Here is a 21,837-nt window from a genome sequence, read left to right on the forward strand (position 1 = left end):
GCAAATTAAATGGCCACGTGTTGTATGAAATTACCGTTTACTCTAAGTAGAAAACATGACTTTTCAGACGACCTTAAAATACAGGGGCTACAAAGAAGTAAACATAACCCCGGAAGTAGATAGGCATTCTGGGATATCTGGTATTGAGATGACGTTCGTTTGGTTGCTTTTCTCAAGCCAGTTGGCAAGCTTTAGGTAACGATCTTCTTTATAATTATAATAATGGTAATTTAGTAGCTAGCTACTGTTTTGTAAATGTCGTAATGTTAGCACGATAGCGATCCATCCATCGAATGAAATGATGATGCTGTCTTTATACGTATCATATTCTCGGAGAACCACGGCCTCACTCGAGTTGTCGATGCTAACGTTAACTAGCTAGAAATTTAGCTAGCTAGATAGTTTTATAAGCTGTGTGGATGCAGTCGGGTCAATATGATCTATTCTTTACATACACATGTTGTATTAGTTAACTACGGCATTTTTTAGCTAATTCATGTCGAAAAGTTATTGAAGAATTTCTGTCATGTTGTCCTGACTATATGCTAAACTAATCTCTAGATTTCACTCATTGTTTTCGTTCATTGCTCAGTTAAGGAAGTCAACAACGGACGTTTGATCACCAATAAGTGTCAGTGAAAGGTGTGGAGACAAGGGGGGTTCCCTCAACATTGAAGCCGAAGAGGCCGTATTTCTCAACTGATTTTGTAATTCACTTTCCATAACATTATTATCCAGCATTTAAGTGGTATAGTAGTTGGCAGTATAACCAAATTTGCCAATCTAAATATTTTTTATAGGTTCAACAAGACCTGTCAACATGGTGTTAGCCGATTTGGGAAGAAAAATAACCTCGGCATTGCGATCACTGAGCAATGCCACCATCATCAATGAGGAGGTATATCTAGTACCAAATCAGACTTCTTATTTTTGTACAACTTTTGGCAAAGTGTGGTTGTTAACTAAATAATAGTTACATATGTTGCCAGGTTTCAATCAAGCAAGACCATATGATATTTCTCATAGATAATGTATTCTCTTTCTCTAGGTATTAAATGCCATGCTGAAAGAAGTGTGTGCTGCCCTCCTGGAAGCTGATGTCAACATCAAGTTGGTAAAGCAGCTCAGAGAAAATGTAAAGTGAGTAGCATTATTCAGGAACACATTGTACTGTAGTAGACAAGCTGAATTCTGTATCCTACTAATGTAATATTTCTTTGACCACAGATCATCCATTGACCTGGAGGAGATGGCCTCTGGGCTGAACAAGAGGAGAATGATCCAGCATTCTGTGTTCAAGGAGCTCGTCAAGGTCAGTGTCGAACTATTCTTACTAGAGGTCGACCGATTAATCGGAATGGCTGATTAATTAGGGCCTATATATATATATATATATATATATATTATATATATACCTTTATTTAACTAGGCAAGTCAGTTAAGAACACATTCTTATTTTCAATGATGGCCTAGGAACGGTGGGTTAACTGCCTTGTTCAGGGGCAGAAAGAAAGATTTTTACCTTGTCAGCTCGGGGATTCAATCTTGCAACCTTACGGTTAACTAGTCCAACGCTCTAACCACCTGCCTCACGAGGAGCCTGCCTGTTACGCGAATGCAGTAAGAAGCCACGGTAAGTTGCTAGCTAGCATTAAACTTATCTTATAAAAAACAATCAATCAATCATAATCACTAGTTATAACTACACATGGTTGATGATATTACTAGTTTATCTAGCGTGTCCTGCGTTGCATATAATCGATGCGGTGCGCATTCACGAAAAAGGACTGTCATTGCTCCAACGTGTACCTAAACATCAATGCCTTTATTAAAATCAGTACACAGAAGTATATATTTTTAAACCTGCATATTTAGCTAAAATAAATCCAGGTTAGCAGGCAATATTAACCAGGTGAAATTGTGTCACTTCTCTTGCGTTCATTGCACGTAGAGTCAGGGTATATGCAACAGTTTGGGCCACCTGGCTCTTGGCGAACAAATTCGCCAGAATTCTACGTAATTATGACATAACATTGAAGGTTGTGCAATGTAACAGCAATATTTAGACGTAGGGATGCCACCCGTTAGATAAAATACGGAACAGTTCCGTATTTCACTGAAAGAATAAACTTTTTGTTTTCGAGATTATTGTTTCCGGATTCGACCATATTAATGACCTATTTCTGCGTGTTATTATGTTATAATTAAGTCTATGATTTGATAGAGTAGTCTGACTGAGCGATGGTAGGCACCAACAGGCTCATAAGCATTCATTCAAACAGCACTTTTGTGCGTTTTGTCAGCAGCTCTTCGCAATGCTTCAAGCATTGCGCTGTTTATGACTTCTAGCCTATCAACTCCAGAGATTAGGCTTGTGTAACCGATGTGAAATGGCTAGCTAGTTAGTGGGGTGCGCGCTAATAGCATTTCAAACGTCACTCACTCTGAGACTTGGCGTAGTTGTTCCTCTTTCTCTGCATGGGTAACGCTGCTTCGAGGGTGGCTGTTGTCGATGTGTTCCTGGTTCGAGCCCAGGTAGGAGCGAGGAGAGGGATGGAAGCTATACTGTTACACTGGCAATACTAAAGTGCCTATAAGAACATCCAATAGTCAAAGGTATATGAAATACAAATGGTATAGAGAGAAATAGTCCTATAATAACTACAACCTAAAACTTCTTACCTGGGAATATTGAAGACTCATGTTAAAAGGAACCACCAGCTTTCATATGTTCTCATGTTCTGAGCAAGGAACTTAAACTTTAGCTTTCTTACATGGCACAAATTGCACTTTTACTTTCTTCTCCAACACTTTGTTTTTGCATTATTTAAACCAAATTGAACATGTTTCATTATTTATTTGAGGCTAAATTGATTTGATTGATGTATTATATTAAGTTAAAATAAGTGTTCATTCAGTATTGTTGTAATAGTCATTATTACAAATACATTTTATAAATCGGCCAAGTAATCGGTATCGCCTTTTTTTTGTTCCTCAAATTATCGGTATCGGCGTCGGAAAATCATAAACGGTCGACCTCTAATTCTTACTTCATTGTTTGTTAGTCAGTTGTTTTATGGTGTGAAACTGAACGTATTGTAATACCTCCATACATTAGTATTAGTTTAATGATGGTCCAGTGTAAAGTAACCGAAGGAGTTAATTTTTGATTGAAAACTTGGGTAGATGATTGACAGTTGTTGGTGGGATTTCCTGGTTATTTTTATATTAGTGGTTTTCAAAAGTAATTTGGTCTATTGATATTCCACCGTGTTTTGTAAACTGTTTCGGCAATGTACTATACCATCAAAAGTCATTCCCCTCAAAAATTACCTTAATTGAAATAAGGGATCCAGTAGCTGTAGTCTACCTGTATTTAAAGGTTTTGATTGCTCAGCTCAATACATAATTAGTTTCACATTAGAAGGCATACCCTCGGACATGGATACTCAACTGATCAGTTTAGATTTCATGCGGGGAGAAGACTTTCCAAGTACTTTCAGATTGCTTGTTTACACATTAAAGACGCTTGTGTGGTTTGGAGAGGCCTGTCCCTATGTTCTCACTTCACATATTTTACAAAGATGCAATGTTTCTGTGTTTGTTGCATTTGATGCGATAGGAGTGTGTCTAAGATTTAATGTTGTGGTTGTCTCTCAGCTGGTGGATCCAGGGGTCAAGGCTTGGACACCCACAAAGGGAAAGAACAATGTCATCATGTTTGTGGGTCTTCAGGGCAGTGGGAAAACCACAACCTGTTCCAAGGTGAGCCATTCCTGGCTTTCAGCCTAAAGATATGCACATTCAGGTGGTCATTTGTCCAAAATATATTATGCCATCACTAATGTTCTATATTGAAAACCTTTTCCACAGCTGGCGTACTACTACCAAAGAAAAGGGTGGAAAACCTGTTTGATTTGCGCTGACACTTTCAGAGCTGGTAGTTTCATTTTCAAAATGTATCTGTTTGATATTCCTTCTCAAAAGAAAGAAAATTAGCTAAAAGAAAATTAAGTCAACAACATATTTTTGTGTGTGTGCAGGTGCCTTCGATCAGTTGAAGCAAAATGCAACAAAAGCCAGAATTCCATTCTATGGAAGGTATGTATGCTTTGCATTTGGTTGCTTCTCATCTGTATGTGATGCATCTCAAGTAATTTTTTTGGCTAATGTATATGGTAAGGAACCTTGATGTACAAGTACACCCCCTGGACAGGACGCAAGTCTATTACAGGGCCTTTGCTGCATACAGTACACTAACGTTGTTAAATCCAGTTACACAGAGATGGACCCTGTCGTCATAGCTGCGGAAGGTGTGGAAAAGTTCAAAAATGAGAGCTTTGAAATAATCATTGTTGATACCAGTGGCCGACACAAGCAAGAAGATTCCCTTTTTGAGGAGATGTTGCAGGTTTCCAATGCAGTGGTAAGTAGTATTTTTGCACCACTGTGATCATCTCTCTGTCAGCCTGAGCTTTTGTATCATCATTATAAAATGTGCTTTCGGAAATTATTCAGACCCTCTGACTGTTTCCACATTTTGTTACGTTACAGCTTTGTTCTCAAATATATTTTTTCCCCACATCAGTCTACACACAATAGCCCATAATGACAAAGAGAAAAGTTATTTTGGGTTGGTTTGCAAAATTATTACAAATAAAAGCGGAAGTATCACATTTACGTAAGTATTCAGGCCCTTTGTTATGAGACTCAAAATTGAGCTTAGGCGCATCCTGTTTCCATTGATCATCCTTGAGATGTTTCTACAACTTGATTAGAGTCCACCTGTAGTAAATTAAATTGATTGGACATGATTTGGTAAGGCACACACGTGTCTAAGGTCCCACGGTTGACAGTGGGTGTCAGAGCAAAAACCAAGCTATGAGGTCAATGGATTTGTCCTTAGCGCTCCGAGGCACAGATCTGGGGAATGGTACCAAAACATTTCTGCAGCATTGAAGGTCACCAAGAACACAGCGGTCTCCGTCATTCTTAATTGGAAGATGTTTGGAACCATCAAGGCTCTTCCTAGAGCTGGCAGCCAGGCCAAACTGAGCAATCGAGGGAGAAGGGCCTTGGTCAGGGAGGTGACCAATAACCCGATCACTCTGACAGAGCTCTAGAGTTCCTCTGTGGTGGGAGAACCTTCCAGAAGGACAACCATCTCTGCAGCACTCCACCAATCAGATGGAAGCCACTGCTCTTAAAGGACTCTGACCATGAGAAACAAGATTCTCTCGTCTGATGAAACCAAAATGTAACTATTTGGCCTGAATGCCAAGCGCCGCGTCTGGAGTAAACCTGGCACCATTCCTACGGTGAAGCATGGTGATGGCAGCATGCTGTGAGGATGTTTTTCAGCTGCATTTCCTGAGAGACTAGTCAATATCGAGGAAAAGATGAATGGAGCAAAGTACAGAGATCCTTGATGAAAAAACAGGACAATGACCATAAGCACACAGCCAAGACAACACAGGAGTGGCTTCGGGACATGTCTCTGATTGTCCTTGAGTGGCCCAGCCAGAGACTGGTCTTGAACCAGATCGAACTTCTCTGGAGAGAACTGAAAATAGCTGTGCAGCAATGCTCCCCATCCAACCTGACAGAGCTTGATATGATCTACATTGAAGAGTGGGATAAACTCCCCAACTACAGGTGTGCCAAGCTTGTAGCGTCACACCCAAGAAGATTCAAGGCTGTAATCGTTGCAAAAGGTGCTTCAACAAGCTACTGAGGAAAGGGTCTGTATACTTATGTAAATGTGATATTTTATTTATGAAAACCTGTTTTTGCTTTTGTCATTATGGGGTATTGGGTGTAGATTGATTGGGGGGACGGGCGACAACTTAATACATTTTAGAAAGACTAACGTTACAAAATGTGGAAAAAGTCAAGGGGCCTGAATACTTTCTGAACGCACTGTATTGCTTTAGAGAAAATGCATCAATGCATGCATGGTCTTACCTCAAGCATGTTTCTATTTCCTCCAGCAACCTGACAACATTGTGTACGTAATGGATGCCTCCATTGGCCAAGCTTGTGAAGCCCAGGCGAAGGCCTTCAAAGACAAAGTAGAAGTTGCGTCCGTCATAGTGACAAAGCTGGATGGTCATGCCAAAGGTGGTGGTGCTCTCAGTGCGTAAGTAAATGTCACTCTTTGTTTTGACAGTTTATCCAAGTTATGGTCAACTGAGTTTCCTTACTACTGCAGAATTCATTAACTCCATGATAATCCTGATGGTTAGGTAATGTTTCATACTCATGTTGCCTTTTTATAGAGTGGCTGCTACTAAGAGTCCCATCATTTTCATTGGTACTGGAGAACACATTGATGACTTGGAGCCATTTAAGACACAACCCTTCATCAGCAAGCTACTGGGTAAACTGTTTTCCCTTTTGAATAATGGATCATCATAACACGTTTTACGTTATGCACAACCTGTATTGATTGAGTATTGTGTATTTTTGTCCTCAGGCATGGGAGACATTGAAGGTTTGATAGACAAAGTCAATGAACTCAAGCTGGATGACAACGAGGAGTTAATTGACAAGCTGAAACATGGTGAGAATGAGATCATCAGCTAACATACTTGTAAAACCAGCCCCATATCATAACTGACATGCAGTATGCATATGCTCTGCAGTCTATAACATAGTTACGCGGTATGGTTTAAGTTTCTTCTAATCACCATTTGCACCACAGGTCAGTTCACTCTTCGTGACATGTACGAGCAGTTTCAAAACATCATGAAGATGGGACCTTTCGGACAGATCATGGTAAGTAAGCGGCAACCAGAATACCCAATAGGGGAAAAATCTAAGTCCCCATAGGGGTACATACTATAGATGAAACAAGCAGATGGTCAACGTTTCAGCACAAAGACCTTTCGAAAACAATCTCAACTGTATACCCTTCCCCCTTGGTAAATAATGAATACCTAAGAATAGTTTATATTCTTCTGGTCATGTGTGGGATACATTTAAAGATGACCATGCTAATCTGACTTCTGTTAATGTCACAAGGGTATGATCCCAGGTTTCGGAACAGACTTCATGAGCAAAGGCAACGAGCAGGAGTCCATGGCTAGGTTGAAGAAACTCATGACAATTATGGACAGCATGAATGACCAAGGTAAAGATGCAATCCACTTTCATCAATAAACAACAGTAAGGGATAGAAACAAAAGGGTTATACAAAATGCGTACATGTTTTCTTCACTGGTTTCTTTCTTTGGTTTTTGCAGAACTTGACAACAAAGACGGTGCAAAGCTCTTCAGCAAGGGGCCGAACCGAATCGCCAGAGTGGCACGCGGTTCAGGGGTTGCCACCAGGGACGTCCAGGAGCTGCTCACCCAGTACACCAAGTTTGCCCAGATGGTGAAGAAGATGGGTGGCATCAAGGGCCTGTTCAAGGGTATGCACTTTTTGGCTCTTGAAACATTACTAGTTGTCATTCTTGCTTCCTCTGTCCATGTTTCCTCCATTTCCCTCTCAAATCGCATTGGAGGAGGTCTGAGGGAAGGACCTTGGAGCCTCTCCTTCAATGCACTCTGTGGGGGGAGGAAACAAGGACATGGGAAGCAAGGATTTCATGACTAGTCATGTTTCAGACACGTTTCAGCCCGGAAACAGAAGCACTGGTCCAATTACACAATTTTGCTTTCATCAAGCAGTAGAATGTCTCTAAATTATTTTGCACTTTTACATGTTTGCAGGTGGTGATATGTCCAAGAATGTCAACCCCTCTCAGATGGCTAAGTTGAACCAACAGATGGCAAAGATGATGGACCCAAGGGTTCTCCACCATATGGGTAGGCTTGACTTTTACAATAAGTCATTTCACATTACCCAAACTTCCTTTGTTACTTTGAGCATGGTCGGTCCAAACGTAATGACAGATGTGATACAGACTGCAGAATCGCTGACCTACAAATCACCTTGCAACCCAAATAACCTTTATTTGATCATGGTTAGCGACTCTGCCTCTCTGCCTTGCTCTAGAGTTTAATGGATCCCCCTGAAACACTCTGATTATCATTTGTCTCTTCAGGTGGAATGTCTGGTCTCCAGTCCATGATGAGACAGTTCCAACAGGGTGCAGCTGGCAATGCGAAAGGAATGATGGGATTCAACAATATGTGAACCACTGAGCCTTAACCCGGTTAAATAAAAGGTTGTCATTTGGATTTAGCAAGAAGGAGATGAGAGAAGAGTTATTTTGCCTCTAATATAATTAATTAAGATGTTTGTGTATAAAATTATGCAGAGGCTTATTTACTTATCAGGATAAATCAAAAGAAGTTCTGTGATTTTTACACTAATTGTAAAATAGGCACAAAAGATGCATAAATAATGGGATTATGAAGCTTGTCCTGAGTTATGTTCATTAGGCACCAAACAGAAGAAAATAGACTTCAACCGGGAGTCACTATTGGACTTGTCCAATAAGATACCCTAATTTGTGTTTTTAATTGCAAAACAATTTAAAATGTTTTCCGGTGTACCCTAATGAACCCAACCAAGATTTGGAGATTGTTGCAAAGGATATGCTGAAATTAGTTGGACATTTTATGTTGTTGTCATAATGTAATAAAATTTGTATTGCAATGTTTTAAAAAGCCAGTGTCTCCTTTTCTCTGTTTGGTTGATCAATGATTGTCGTAGTTGTCAATCATATTTGTTATCGCTCTATCAATGAAACTCTTGCCATGAAGATTAGACCACATCCTCAAAGGTGGGTGAGGGGCTATGATTGGACACCTCTTGACGTGGCATTACTCCTCGCAGCCATGTTGTTTGCTACGTTGTGCTTGGCGCTTTTCACTGTCACTACAGTACGTAGCAGAGTCAACCAGTCTGAGGACATCAGGTAAATATTCAAATGTGCTACTATTTGCTGTAATTATTGACTAATACATATATTTGGGATATGTGTATTACGTAATGTATTTTAGATGTAATACTTATTAAGTTACAGTTGTGTGGCGTTTTAGCGAGCTGAGCAGGGTGAATAATTTTTTTTTTTTTACACATTTCATTCGCCGGTCGATCCGCTAACTGAAGCTAAATTAGATAGCTAACGTTAGCTGGTTGTTAACATGGTGAATGCAATAATTTATTATAGTTAGCTAGCTTGTCTACTTTTTGGGTTGGCTATCTTTTTTTGTGATGTGATTTTCTCTCCTGAAATCTATTGAACAATTGTAATTGTTTTTGGCGTGCCCTTGTTAGCTACTGTATCTAGCTAATGTTGTTGTACAGAGACTGGTTGTTCATTCAATCAAAATAGCTTTGCTGGTAATCCAGCATCCGTTTGTAAAGCCTTTTGATTGAGTCACCATTTGTATTTATTAGGGATCCCCATTAGTTGTTCCTGCCAAGGCAGCAACTACTAGGTTCAAACACATTAAGGCACATAACACAAAATATAAAACAGTACATGATGACATTATTACACTACATATCTACAATACAAAATGTGTAATGCCACCATACAATAATATTACAATGTACGTGTGTGTAGAGTGTTTGATTCAGGTCAGATACTTAGCTAGCTAGATAAAAGCCCAATACAGTGAGTGTTTCCATTTTGAAAGACCTTTAACTATTAAGGAATTGTGAACATTTGCATCTCTGATACAATATTGACCTGATGAGATTCTGACTTCAGGAGACCGCAAAGGTTAGTGATAGTTCAATACAATGAACTTAATACTAGCTGGCACCACTATGCATTCACTAGTATTGAATGAGCTGCATCCACTAGCATTGAATGAGCTGCATCCACTAGCATTGAATGAGCTGTATTCCGCCATAAGCGAACAAGAAAACGCTCACCCAGACGCGGGGCTCCAAGTAGCCGGGGACTTTAATGCAGGGAAACTTAAATCAGTTTTACCAAATTTCTATCAGCATGTTAAATGTGCACCCAGAGGGAAAATAACTCTGGACCACCTATACTCCACACACAGAGATGCATACAAAGCTCTCCCTCACCCCTCCATTTGGCAAATCTGACCATAATTCCATCAGATTCCTGCTTACAAGGAAAAATTCAAGCAGGAAGCACCAGTGACTAGATCAATAAAAAAGTGGTCAGATGAAGCAGATGCTAAGCTACAGGACTGTTTTGCTAGCACAGACTGGAATATGTTCCGGGATTCCTTTAATGGCATTGAGGAGAACACCATATCTGTCATTGGCTTCATCAATAAGTGCATCAATGACGTTGTCCCCACAGTGACTGTACGTACATACCCCAACCAGAAGCCATGGATTACAAGCAGCATCCACACTGAGCTAAAGGCTAGAGCTGCCGCTTTCAAGGAGCAATAACCCGGAAGCTTATAAGAAATCCCGCTATGCCCTCTGATGAACCATCAAACAAGCAAAGATCAAATCATACTACTCCGGCTCTGACACTCGTCGGATGTGGCAGGGCCAGCAAACCATTACAGAGTACAAAGGGAAGGACAGCCGAGAGCTTCCCAGTGACAGGAGCCTACCGGACGAGCTAAACTATGCTCGCTTCAAGGCAAATAGCACTGAAACATGGATGAGAGCACCAGCTGTACTGGAAGACTGTGTGAGCACGCTCTCCACAGCCGATGTGAGTAAGACCTTTAAACAGGTCAACATTCACAAGGCCACAGAGCCAGACTGATTACCAGGACGTGTACTGTGAGCATGCACTGACCAACTGGCAAGTGTCTTCACTGACATTTTCAACCTCTCCCTGTCCGACTCTATAATACCACCATGTTTTAAAGGCTGGTCATGGACCACATAAACACCATCATTCCAGAAACTCTAGACCCACTCCAATTCGCATACTGCCCCAACATATCCACAGATGATGCAGTCTCTATTGCTCTCCACATTGCCCTTTCCCACCTGGACAAAAGGAACACCTATGTGAGAATGCTATTCATTGACTACAGCTCAGCGTTCAACACCATAGTGCCCTCATAGCTCATCAATAAGCTAAGGACCCTGGGACTAAACACCTCCCTCTGCAACTGGATCCTGCACTTCCTGACGGCCAATACCAGGTGGTGTCCGAGGAAGGCCCTAAAAATTGTCAGACTCCAGCCACTCTAGTCATCGACTGTTCTCTCAGCTACCACAAGGCAAGCGGTACCGGAGCGCCAAGTCTAGGTCCAAGCAGCTTCCAATTCAGCTTCTAGCCCCAAGCCATAATTCTCCTGAACATCAGCTTCTAGCCCCAGGCCATAAGTCTTCTGGACATCTAGTCAAATGGCTACCCAGGGTATTCGTATTGTTGGTTAGGTGCTTCACTGTAAGGTCTACACCTGTTGATTGGACTTCTATTCAGATTCAGTGTGTTTTCAAAGTAAATTATTTTGAACATTTGATCAGACAGTGGGTGAAGAAGTGGGTCACAGTCAGGATCATATTCTGTACCTTAGCCAGGTTCTAGTCATGACTTTTAGACCCATTTTTTTTGCCCTATTTAGAAGTAAGCCAGAATTTCCCATAGCATAGGTTACATCATATTTGACTGCATTTCCTCTACCAGTATATTGATATGACACATTCAAATTGGAAGTAAACATGCTGGAGTGTAACATTATGCTCAGAGTCCAAAAGGGTATCTTAGGACACTGCAATGGTAAAAAGCCAGGCAATTATAAAAAGATAATATTATGAGACTCCTTGCAGTGCAGTGGACTATTATATAATTAATGCTATGTTGAAATATCAAATGGAATCATGACCATAAAATGTATAGCCTATATTGCTATAACACGCAGACACTCCTTTCTCTCCTTCTCAGTCTGTAGGGTGGAATGGCGACCTTCCCAGAGTTTATCGCCCAGAATGAGGAGCGTGATGGGGTGCGTTTCAGCTGGAACGTCTGGCCCTCCAGTCGTCTGGAGGCCACCCGCATGGTGGTCCCCGTGGCCTCTTTGTTCACCCCCCTGAAGGAGCGCCCAGACTTGCCCCCCATCCAGTATGAGCCTGTGCTGTGTAGCAGGGCGACCTGCCGCGCTGTCCTTAACCCGCTCTGGTGAGACAACAATACTTTTTCACTTTGTATTTTTCACGTTTCAAATAAAGCAGATATACACTACACTCGGTGGCCCATTTATTATGCACACCCATCTCGTACTGTGTCGGACCCCCCCTTTGCCTACAGGACAGCCTGAATTATTTGGGACATGGAAACGCTGCTCAACTGGTATCAAGGGATCTAACATGTGCCAGGAAAACATTCCCCACACCATCCCACCAGCCTGTACATTTGATACAAGGCAGGAGTGGCCATGGACTTATGATGATTATGCTAAATCCTGGCTGCCATCAGCATGACACAATATGAACCGGGATTCGTCCGACCAGGCAATGTTTTTCCACTCATCAATTGTCAAGTTTTGGTGATTTCCTGCCCACTGTAGCCAATTATTCTTGTTTTAGCTGATTGGAGTGGAACCTGTTCTGATCGTCTCCTGCAATAGCCCATCCGTGACAAGGACCGACTAGTTGTGCGTTCTGAGATGCCGTTCTGCACACCTTGTGGCCTGCCTGTTAGCTTGGTGCAACTTAGAATGCCCATCACTAGCAGTTGATGAGATAACTGTCTTGTTGAGATCGACCGATTAATCGGAAAGGCCGATTAATTGGGTCCGATTTAATTAGGGCCGATTTTCAAGTTTACACAACAATCGGTAATCGGCATTTTTGGACACCGATCATGGCCGATTACATTGCACTCCATGAGGAGACTGCGTGGCAGGCTGACTACCTGTTATGCGAGTGCAGCAAGGAGTCAAGGTGCTAGCTAGCATTAAACATATCTTATAAAAAACAATCAATCTTAACATAATCACTAGTTAACTACACATGGTTGATGATATTACTAGTTTATCTAGCTTGTCCTGCGTTGCATATAATCGATGCGGTGCCTGTTAATTTATTATAATATATCACCGCGAAAAAAGCACTGTCGTTGCACCAATGTGTACCTAAGCATAAACATCAACACCTTTCTTAAAATCAATACACAAGTATATATATTTAAACCTGCATATTTAGGTAATATTGCCTGCTAACATGAATTTCTTTTAACTAGGGAAATTGTGTCACTTCTCTTGCGTTCTGTGCAACAGAGTCAGGGTATATGCAGCAGTTTGGGCTGCCTGGCTCATTGCGAACTGGGAAGACTATTTCTTCCTAACAAAGACTTCGCCAAACGGGGGATGATTTATCGAAAGCGCATTTGCGAAAAAATCATAATCGTTGCACGAATGTACCTAACCATAAACATCGATGCCTTTCTTAAAATCAATACACAGAAGTATATATTTTTAAACCTGCATATTTACTTAAAAGAAATTCATGTTAGCAGGCAATATTAAACTAGGGAAATTGTGTCACTTTTCTTGCGTTCATTACACGCAGAGTCAGGGTATATGCAACAGCTTGAGCTGCCTGGCTCATTACGAACTAATTTGCCAGAATTTACGTAATTATGACATAACATTGAAGGTTGTGCAATGTAACAGCAATATTTAGACTTATGGATGGATGCCACCCGTTAGATAAAATACGGAACGGTTCCGTATTTCACTGAAAGAATAAACGTTTTATTTTTGAAATTATAGTTTCCGGATTCAACCATATTAATGACCTAAGGCTCGTATTTCTGTGTGTTATGTTAAAATTAAGTCTATGATTTGATATTTGATAGAGCAGTCTGACTGAGCAGTGGTATGCAGCAGCAGGCTCGTAAGCATTCATTCAAACAGCACTTTTGTGCGTTTGCCAGCAGCTCTTCGCAATGCTTCAAGCATTGCGCTGTTTATGACTTCAAGCCTATCAACTCCCGAGATTAGGCTGGTGTAAACGATGTGAAATGTCTAGCTAGTTAGCGGGGTGCATGCTAATAGCGTTTCAAAAGTCACTCGCTCTAAGACTTGGAGTAGTTGTTCCCCTTGCAGAGGGGCTTTTGTGGAGCGATGGGTAACGATGCTTCGAGGGTGGCTGTTGACGATGTGTTACTGGTTCGAGCCCAGGTAGGGGCGAGGAAATGGACGGAAGCTATACTGTTACACTAGCAATACTAAAGTGCCTATAAGAACATCCAATAGTCAAAGGTACATGAAATACAAATGGTATAGAGAGAAATAGTCCTATAATTCCTATAATAACCTCAACCTAAAACTTCTTACCTGGGAATATTGAAGACTCTTGTTAAAAGGAACCACCAGCTTTCATATGTTCTCATGTTCTGAGCAAGGAACTTAAACATTAGCTTTTTTATTTGGCACATATTGCACTTTTACTTTCTTCTCCAACACTTTGTTTTTGCATTCTTTAAACCAAATTGAACATGTTTCATTATTTATTTGAGGCTAAATTGATTTGATTGATGTATTATATTAAGTTAAAATAAGTGTTAATTCAGTATTGTTGTAATTGTTATTATTATAAATTAATAAAAATCTGCCGATTTAATCGGTATCGGCTTTTTTTGGTCCTCCAATTATCGGTATCGGCGTTGAAAAATCATAATCGGTCAACCTCTACCGTCTTGTGAGTTGACAGAAATACTTTCCCCAAAACCTTCTCAATTAAATGTTAACTGCGCAGTAGGCTTACCTGGCAAAAGTCTATTATTTGTATCTATTTGAAAACTTTGCCATGAAATGAGCAGCAGCAGTACAGAATCATCGCTAGACAGGCACATTAGATCACATTGCACACTAGATGTGCAATTGAAGGTCCCGATGCGCAATTAAAGAGGAATTACACAAATCTACATTTTGTTACTTTTTTTTCTGTACCTTCCCCCCCAAAAATGGTCTTCTGATGTGATTTAAACATTGACATCGACTCGGAACATCCAATTTCGTTGTTTCTCTATGAACCATTGTAATTTTTAGTGTGAAATGAATTAAAACCAGGAAAAATAAAACTAGGAACATCATTTTGGAAAATATTAAACAATTTGGGGTGAAAAAACACAGATTTTATCAACCATTATTTTACCAGGTATCTTGACGGAAAACAGTGCATGTCTTTCTCTTTTACACTAAGGAGCTGAGTTGCGTTGCAGCAGAGAGGAGAAGAATGTGCCTTTTTTTTAAAGAAAAAACATCAGTAGCTCACAATGTTTCATTTTGTAAAAGTGGCAATGATGCTCAAAGGTTGGAGACCCCTGCCCTATTCTCTCCCTCCCTCATCCATGACTATTCCTCCATTTGTAGCCTAACTGTAAACAGGTGATTTACACATCCTCAGTCTTCAGAAGGTTCACATGTACTGTTTAAATAGTTGTAGTCTGGGAGCATTTCCATGTAAAAGGACAAATGACCACCAACATGTGAAGTTCATAGGAGCATGTCAAATTGAGTGTCAAATGAAAGCTAAGAAATGTATGTTTGAGAAATTAAGGCATATAAAAAATTTGGAGTAAGTAAAGGCTTTGGTTTCTGGTCAAACAGAGGGAAAAGGGGTCTTGAGACTTTCTGGTAGATGTTTTCTAAAAGAGAATGATATACATATCCATAATGCTGAATTTCTGTATAGTACAGATCAGGGAACCGTGATGTCATTCTGTTACCGTTATTCTGTTACCGGATTCTGTCTCCTACTGTATTTGAATAACCAAAATACTGTATATATTTTTTTCAAACTCAATGTGTCATGCCACATCTTTGAATTGTAATTCAGAGCAGATTTTTAAGAGCTTTTGGAAAATGTGGTTGCATAAAAAACTGAGACATTTTACCGTAGTTCTGTTACCAAACTTCCAGTAAATGTGTATGTGAATTGTACATTATCTTTGTAATCCTTGTGCATAGAGTTGTATTGTTTACAACTACACTGTGTGGTCATTCTCTCTCAGATTTTTACCATAATCATTTTGTCTCTCAACCTAGCCAAGTGGATTACGGAGCCAAACTGTGGGCTTGCAACTTCTGCTATCAGAGAAATCAGTTTCCGCCTACCTATGCTGGGATATCAGAGGTGAACCAGCCAGCTGAGCTGCTGCCACAGTTCTCCACCATTGAATATGTTGTCCAGGTAATGTTTCTATTTGATCGATGCTGGATTCTCGAATTGTAATACAGTATTTTTTTTCCCCAAATCAAAATATTTTGATTTATCTCAATTTGATCCGTTTTATAATGAATGTTTTTAACAGCATTCAGATAAGATCTCATCTTTCCTACACGTATGTTATTTCATTTTCATCTAGTACATTAAAACAAGGCCTGTGATGGACCTCTCATACATCTTGATAATGTTACTTGAAAACCATTTTGTCATTGTTTTTATTAGTCCACCTTAAAATTAGTTTGCTGTCCCCCTGGCCCCCACAGAAAATGAAACTGTCAGTCATCTGTTGGATTCTAGCATCCTTTCACTGTTTTATGCAATAGGATAGTTGACCAGGTTCTCTCTCTTTACCCCACAGAGAGGTCCCCAGATGCCTCTGGTCTTCCTGTACGTGGTGGACACCTGCATGGAGGATGAAGACCTGCAGGCTCTGAAGGAGTCCTTACAGATGTCCCTGTCGCTGCTGCCTCCTACAGCCCTGGTTGGCCTCATCACCTTCGGACGCATGATCCAGGTCCACGAACTGGGCTGCGATGGCATCTCAAAGAGCTACGTCTTCAGGGGAACTAAAGACCTTAACGCCAAGCAGCTGCAGGAGATGCTGGGCTTGACCAAACCCACTGCTGCACAGGCAGGACGGGGACCACAAGCTCCACAGCCCCCCCTCTCCAACAGGTAAACCACACTACAGTCTACAGCCTTGTTTTGACATTGTATACTGAACAAAAATATAAACGCACCATCTAAAGTGTTGGTCCCATGTTTCATGAGCTGAAATAAAAGATCCCAGGCATTTTTCAGACCACGAAAAAGTTTTTCTCTCACATTTTTTTACATCCCTGTTAGTGAGCATTTCTCCTTTGCAAAGATAATACATGCACCTGACGGGAGTGGCATATCAAGAAGCTGATTAAACAGCATAATCATTACACAGGTGCACCTTGTGCTGGGGAATCTAAAAGGCCACTCTAAAATGTGCACTTATGTCAACCAACACAATGCCACAAATGTCTCATGTTTTGACAGAGCATGCAATTGGCATGCTGACTGCAGGAATGCCCACCAGAGCTGCTGCCAGATAATTTTATGTTAATATTTCTACCATAAGCCGCCTCCAACGCAGTTTTAGAGAATTTGGCAGTACGTCCAATCGGCCTCAACCTCAGACCATATGTAACCACGCCAGCCCAGGGACTCCACATCCGGCTTCTTCACCTGTGGGATCGTTTGAGACCAGCTACCTGGATAGCTGATGAAACTGAGGAGTATTTCTGTCTGTAATAAAGCCCTTTTGTGGGGAAAAACTCATTCTGATTGGCTGGGCCTGGCTCCCCAGTGGGTGGGCCTGGCTCCCAAGTGGGTGGGCCCATGACATCCCATGCCCACCCATGGCTGCTCCCCTGCCCAGTCATGTGAAATCAATAGATTAAGGCCTAATTAATTCATTTTAACTGACTTATTTCCTTATATAAACTCAGTAAAATCGTTGAAATTGTTACATTTTGCATTTATATTTTTGTTCAGTATAGTACCTTTTTGATTGTGGTCTGTAGATTGGTTGAATTGACTGATTTTATTGATTTATTGAATGTATAAGAAAAATATACACATACAGCCACACACCAATGCCATGGCAGTACATACAGTACCTGGCAAAAGTTTGGACACTCAGAGGTTTTTCTTTATTTTTACTATTTTCTACACTGTAAAATAATAGTGAAGACATCAAACCTATTAAATATGTGTCATCAAGGCAAAGGGTGGCTACTTTGAAGAATATATTTTGATTTGTTTTAACACTTTTTTGGTTACTATGTGATTCCATATGTGTTATTTCATAGTTTTCTACATTGTAGAAATAAAGAGACTCTGGAATGAGTTGGTGTGTCCAAACATTTGACTGGTACTGTACATTAAAATAATTTAGCATGACACAAAATTAGACTAATCTTAGGACTTATTTTCTTTTGCCTAGATTCCTCCAGCCTGTCCAGAAGATTGACATGAACCTGACAGACCTGCTTGGAGAGCTCCAGAGGGACCCCTGGCCTGTCACTCAGGGAAAAAGGCCCCTCCGCTCGTTAGGGTCGGCCATGTCCATCGCTGTTGGCTTGCTGGAGGTTAGACCTAGACAGAAATATAAACTGCCTCAATGCAGTCCTGGGTTCAAATAGTATTTTAAATATTTAAAATACTTTGGTTTGATAGATTTTTCCTGACCTAATGGCACCAATAAAAGAGTTATCTGGCTTCTCAGGCAGACTGAAGCAATTGTTTTCAAAGTGTTTGAAAGATTTTAAATAATATTAAAACCCAGGTCTGTTCATATTTGTCATTGGAATGTAATGGTACATGTTTCAATGACACCATTTTCAATATTACCATTTTAGTCTGATCAGCCCCCGCACACTACTTCAAATTCATATTTCCCTGTGTTCCTCTGTATGAAGTAGGATTTGTAAGATGTATAAACCTATTATGCCGTGGGAATTGACCAGGATTACTAGCTTTAGTCTGTGTTTGGTTGCATTGTTTACTCCGCTTCATAGAAATGTTTTGTAATAAAATGTCCCTTTTTTCCACCATCCAGTGCACCTTCCCGAACACTGGGGCACGCATCATGACCTTCATCGGTGGACCAGCCACTCAGGGTCCAGGCATGGTGGTAGGAGATGAGCTAAAGACCCCTATTCGCTCCTGGCACGACATTGAGAAGGACAACGCCAAGTTCATGAAAAAGGGGACCAAAGTAAGTTTTGGCTCAACCTTTGACGGTTCACTTTTCCTGTTATTTAGACCTTTTTTCAGGTCCGTTGCCACTGTCTGTGAATGATGAAGTTGTGTGTTACACCACATTAAAGTGAGACAATCAGTTAAATGGCTAGATGCCTGTGCCTTTAAACCCCTACAACTCATCCAGAACGCCGCAGCCCGTCTGGTGTTCAACCTTCCCAAGTTCTCTCACGTCACCCCGCTCCTCCGCTCTCTCCACTGGCTTCCAGTTGAAGCTCGCATCCGCTACAAGACCATGGTGCTTGCCTACGGAGCTGTGAGGGGAACGGCACCTCAGTACCTCCAGGCTCTGATCAGGCCCTACACCCAAACAAGGGCACTGCGTTCATCCACCTCTGGCCTGCTCGCCTCCCTACCACTGAGGAAGTACAGTTCCCGCTCAGCCCAGTCAAAACTGTTCGCTGCTCTGGCCCCCCAATGGTGGAACAAACTCCCTCACGACGCCAGGACAGCGGAGTCAATCACCACCTTCCGGAGACACCTGAAACCCCACCTCTTTAAGGAATACCTAGGATAGGATAAAGTAATCCTTCTCCCCCCCCCCTTAAAAGACCTAGATGCACTATTGTAAAGTGGCTTTTCCACTGGATGTCATAAGGTGAAAGCACCAATTTGTAAGTCGCTCTGGATAAGAGCGTCTGCTAAATGACTTAAATGTAATGTAATGTATGTTTTAGCATAACAAGTTAAACGGGTATTACCTTTTTCTGTCTTATGGTATTTTTCTGCCATGGAAATCCTTGGGCGGGCCTCGTAAGTTTTTTCGGGCCACCTAAATGTTTTAATGTATTTTTATAATACTTAACTAACAATCACCATAAAAGTTAGACAGTTAGGTAGAATAGAAAATTCCCCAAACAATGAATTTATCAGTTGTGGCAGATCAGGGGGTTTGGTCAAGACATTTACCAATATCAGACACGGACAGAGAAGGATCAAGGGTGTTTATTTAAATAATAGATCAAAAAGAAAATGGGTCTCCCCTACGAGATGCCATCTCCTGGTATTCCAGGTCTGGCGGTATCCTGTCGGGCACAAAACTGAACTCTCTCTTCTTACCTCTGGAACCATCAACCATACCACGGGAGTCCTTTCTTCCCCCATTCCTCCTGTGTGCTGCCCTTCTGGCAGCTTTATGGGCCTTGCACAGCTGGTGAGCAATCTGCCCTTGATTACTCACCAGCTCCCAATCAGCCCCAATTAGTCCTGGCTGGAGAGCCCATCGAGACCTGGCATGTCCAGCAGATGGAGTCATCGCCTCGTGATGTATACTCCATCTGTTACCAGGCCTCGATGAGTCTCCCCCTGTTGGCTGACCTGCTGTACGCCACACAGTATAGATTTGATTATGTTTGAGCAAAAGAACATAGCATTAGAATTTCAGGAAATTAGCTTTAAAACTGATTGCTATTTCAGCTCCATGGCAGAATATGTAGATTTGATGTAAATGAGCTTTAAAACATTTTCTTTCAGCTCCATGGCAAATGTGTAGAATTGCAGGAAATGTCCTTTACAGTTTTAAACATTTCTCTCAGCTCAATGAAGAAATGTGTAGAATTACTGGAAATTGACTTAATAATGCAAAAACATCTCTACACCACCAAGATGGGAGGCCTCTAAAATGTTCTCTGAAATTCAACCATGCCCAGTGAGCGTAGTGCACGCCCTCTGCCACGCCCACCACCCCTTTTTGATCCAGAAAACATCCATATTGGATCCTCTTTTTATCCTGTATGAAGTTGGGGTAAAACCCTTTTTCTTCATTTTCAGCATTACGAGGCATTGGCGAGCCGTGCCTCCATCAACGGCCACATCATAGACATCTATGCCTGTGCTCTGGACCAGACCGGACTGCTGGAGATGAAGTGTTGTTCCAATCACACCGGGTGAGGACACTGTCTGGTGAACACACAGGCGGAGTCCAAAATGGCTCCCTATATAGTTCACTACTTTTGACCAGGGCTTACAGGGCCCTGTCAAAAGTAGTGCGCTATATAGGGAATATAGTGCCATTTGATACGCTGAACACACACATATGTCAATAACACTGGCTCCTCCCATAGTAAGAGGAGAGTTTGTCCTCTGTTCTTCTTCTCCAATGCTCTCGTCTGATGCTTTGAGGAAGAGAAGGAGGCGAGGAGAGAGGAGGCGGCGAAGAGAGACTTCTGAGATTCACCCTATGTATAGTTGAACTCCTATGAGTATATCTGTTTTGCAGAGGCTACATGGTGATGGCAGACTCTTTCAACACCTCACTATTCAAACAAACCTTCCAGAGGGTCTTTACCAAAGATGTGGCTGGAGCCTTCAAGATGGCCTTCGCTGGCACTCTGGAGATAAAGGTAGAGCCATTGCACAGACTGGCGGTGTCTGAAATGGTACCGTTTTACCTAATATAGTGTACTAGTAGTGCACTTTTAAGGAATAGGGTGTAATTTTAGAACACAGCCACTGTTCCAATATCTACGCATACCCAATACATTGCTTCTACGTAGTGTGGATATTGGAACAGAGCGACATGCTCTCTTGGATAGTTGATTCTATCCATAAAACTCTATGGGAAATATAGATTTCTTGACTTTGTATTTTACCAAATAGAATTGTGCGCAAACTGCTAATATCTTCTAATATCATCTGTCCTTCTTCATTTCAGACGTCTCGAGAGATCAAGATTTCAGGAGCCATCGGGCCATGTGTGTCATTAAATGCCAAAGGGCCGTGTGTGTCTGAAAATGTGAGTCCATGTCAAATACATAGAACAGTAACCGAATACTCTACATCATCGATCAGCTGATATGCAGAACAGACTTGTACTTTTGACCGGTCAACACTTTTGTAACTGTAGTTGTTAATCCAGAATATTGTGTGTCCTGAATCTCTGCCGAAGGAGATGTATCAATGTTGCTCTGTTTCTGATCCCTTCTAGAACAATGTCATTCTGATACTGATCCCTTCTG

General features: G+C 41.3%; 2 protein-coding genes across 4 annotated transcripts in view; both read left to right on the forward strand.

The window, feature by feature from the left end:
• Positions 1–108: 108 nt before the first annotated feature.
• Positions 109–8,619, forward strand: LOC115138700 (signal recognition particle subunit SRP54-like). 2 transcript variants are annotated; one of them, XM_029675829.2, is made up of 17 exons: positions 109–195; positions 593–707; positions 801–898; positions 1,049–1,140; positions 1,228–1,312; positions 3,661–3,765; positions 3,874–3,940; positions 4,044–4,101; positions 4,276–4,426; positions 5,991–6,139; positions 6,279–6,379; positions 6,476–6,562; positions 6,704–6,777; positions 7,024–7,132; positions 7,245–7,415; positions 7,717–7,812; positions 8,052–8,619. In XM_029675829.2, the coding sequence occupies exons 3-17, from the start codon at positions 821–823 to the stop codon at positions 8,141–8,143; spliced, it is 1,515 nt and encodes a 504-aa protein (XP_029531689.1). In that variant the 5' UTR covers positions 109–195; positions 593–707; positions 801–820; the 3' UTR covers positions 8,144–8,619. The 2 variants fall into 2 exon arrangements, with proteins under 2 accessions (XP_029531689.1, XP_029531690.1); XM_029675830.2 differs by having other exon boundaries at positions 593–642.
• A 144-nt stretch (positions 8,620–8,763) lies between these two features.
• The window catches only part of LOC115138701 (protein transport protein Sec23A), a 38,164-nt gene continuing 25,090 nt past the window's right edge, over positions 8,764–21,837 (forward strand). For both annotated transcript variants that reach the window (XM_029675831.2, XM_065025792.1), the window contains exons 1-9: positions 8,764–8,870; positions 11,799–12,032; positions 15,907–16,051; positions 16,446–16,762; positions 18,063–18,207; positions 18,678–18,836; positions 20,651–20,766; positions 21,099–21,222; positions 21,534–21,614. In XM_029675831.2, coding sequence (XP_029531691.1) covers positions 11,812–12,032; positions 15,907–16,051; positions 16,446–16,762; positions 18,063–18,207; positions 18,678–18,836; positions 20,651–20,766; positions 21,099–21,222; positions 21,534–21,614 — 1,308 coding nt within the window. In that variant the 5' untranslated portion in view covers positions 8,764–8,870; positions 11,799–11,811. The remainder of the gene's footprint in view (positions 8,871–11,798; positions 12,033–15,906; positions 16,052–16,445; positions 16,763–18,062; positions 18,208–18,677; positions 18,837–20,650; positions 20,767–21,098; positions 21,223–21,533; positions 21,615–21,837) is intronic.

The sequence above is a fragment of the Oncorhynchus nerka genome, linkage group LG12 (genome assembly GCF_034236695.1).
Source record: "Oncorhynchus nerka isolate Pitt River linkage group LG12, Oner_Uvic_2.0, whole genome shotgun sequence".
Taxonomy (NCBI): domain Eukaryota; kingdom Metazoa; phylum Chordata; class Actinopteri; order Salmoniformes; family Salmonidae; genus Oncorhynchus; species Oncorhynchus nerka.

Coding starts and splice junctions, on each gene's coding strand:
- LOC115138700 (XM_029675829.2), top strand. CDS start 821: ATGGTGTTAGCCGATTTGGGAAGAAAAATAACCTCGGCATTGCGATCA. Junction 6,380..6,475: donor CTTCATCAGCAAGCTACTGG/GTAAACTGTTTT, acceptor TTTTGTCCTCAG/GCATGGGAGACATTGAAGGT. Junction 7,133..7,244: donor GGACAGCATGAATGACCAAG/GTAAAGATGCAA, acceptor TGGTTTTTGCAG/AACTTGACAACAAAGACGGT.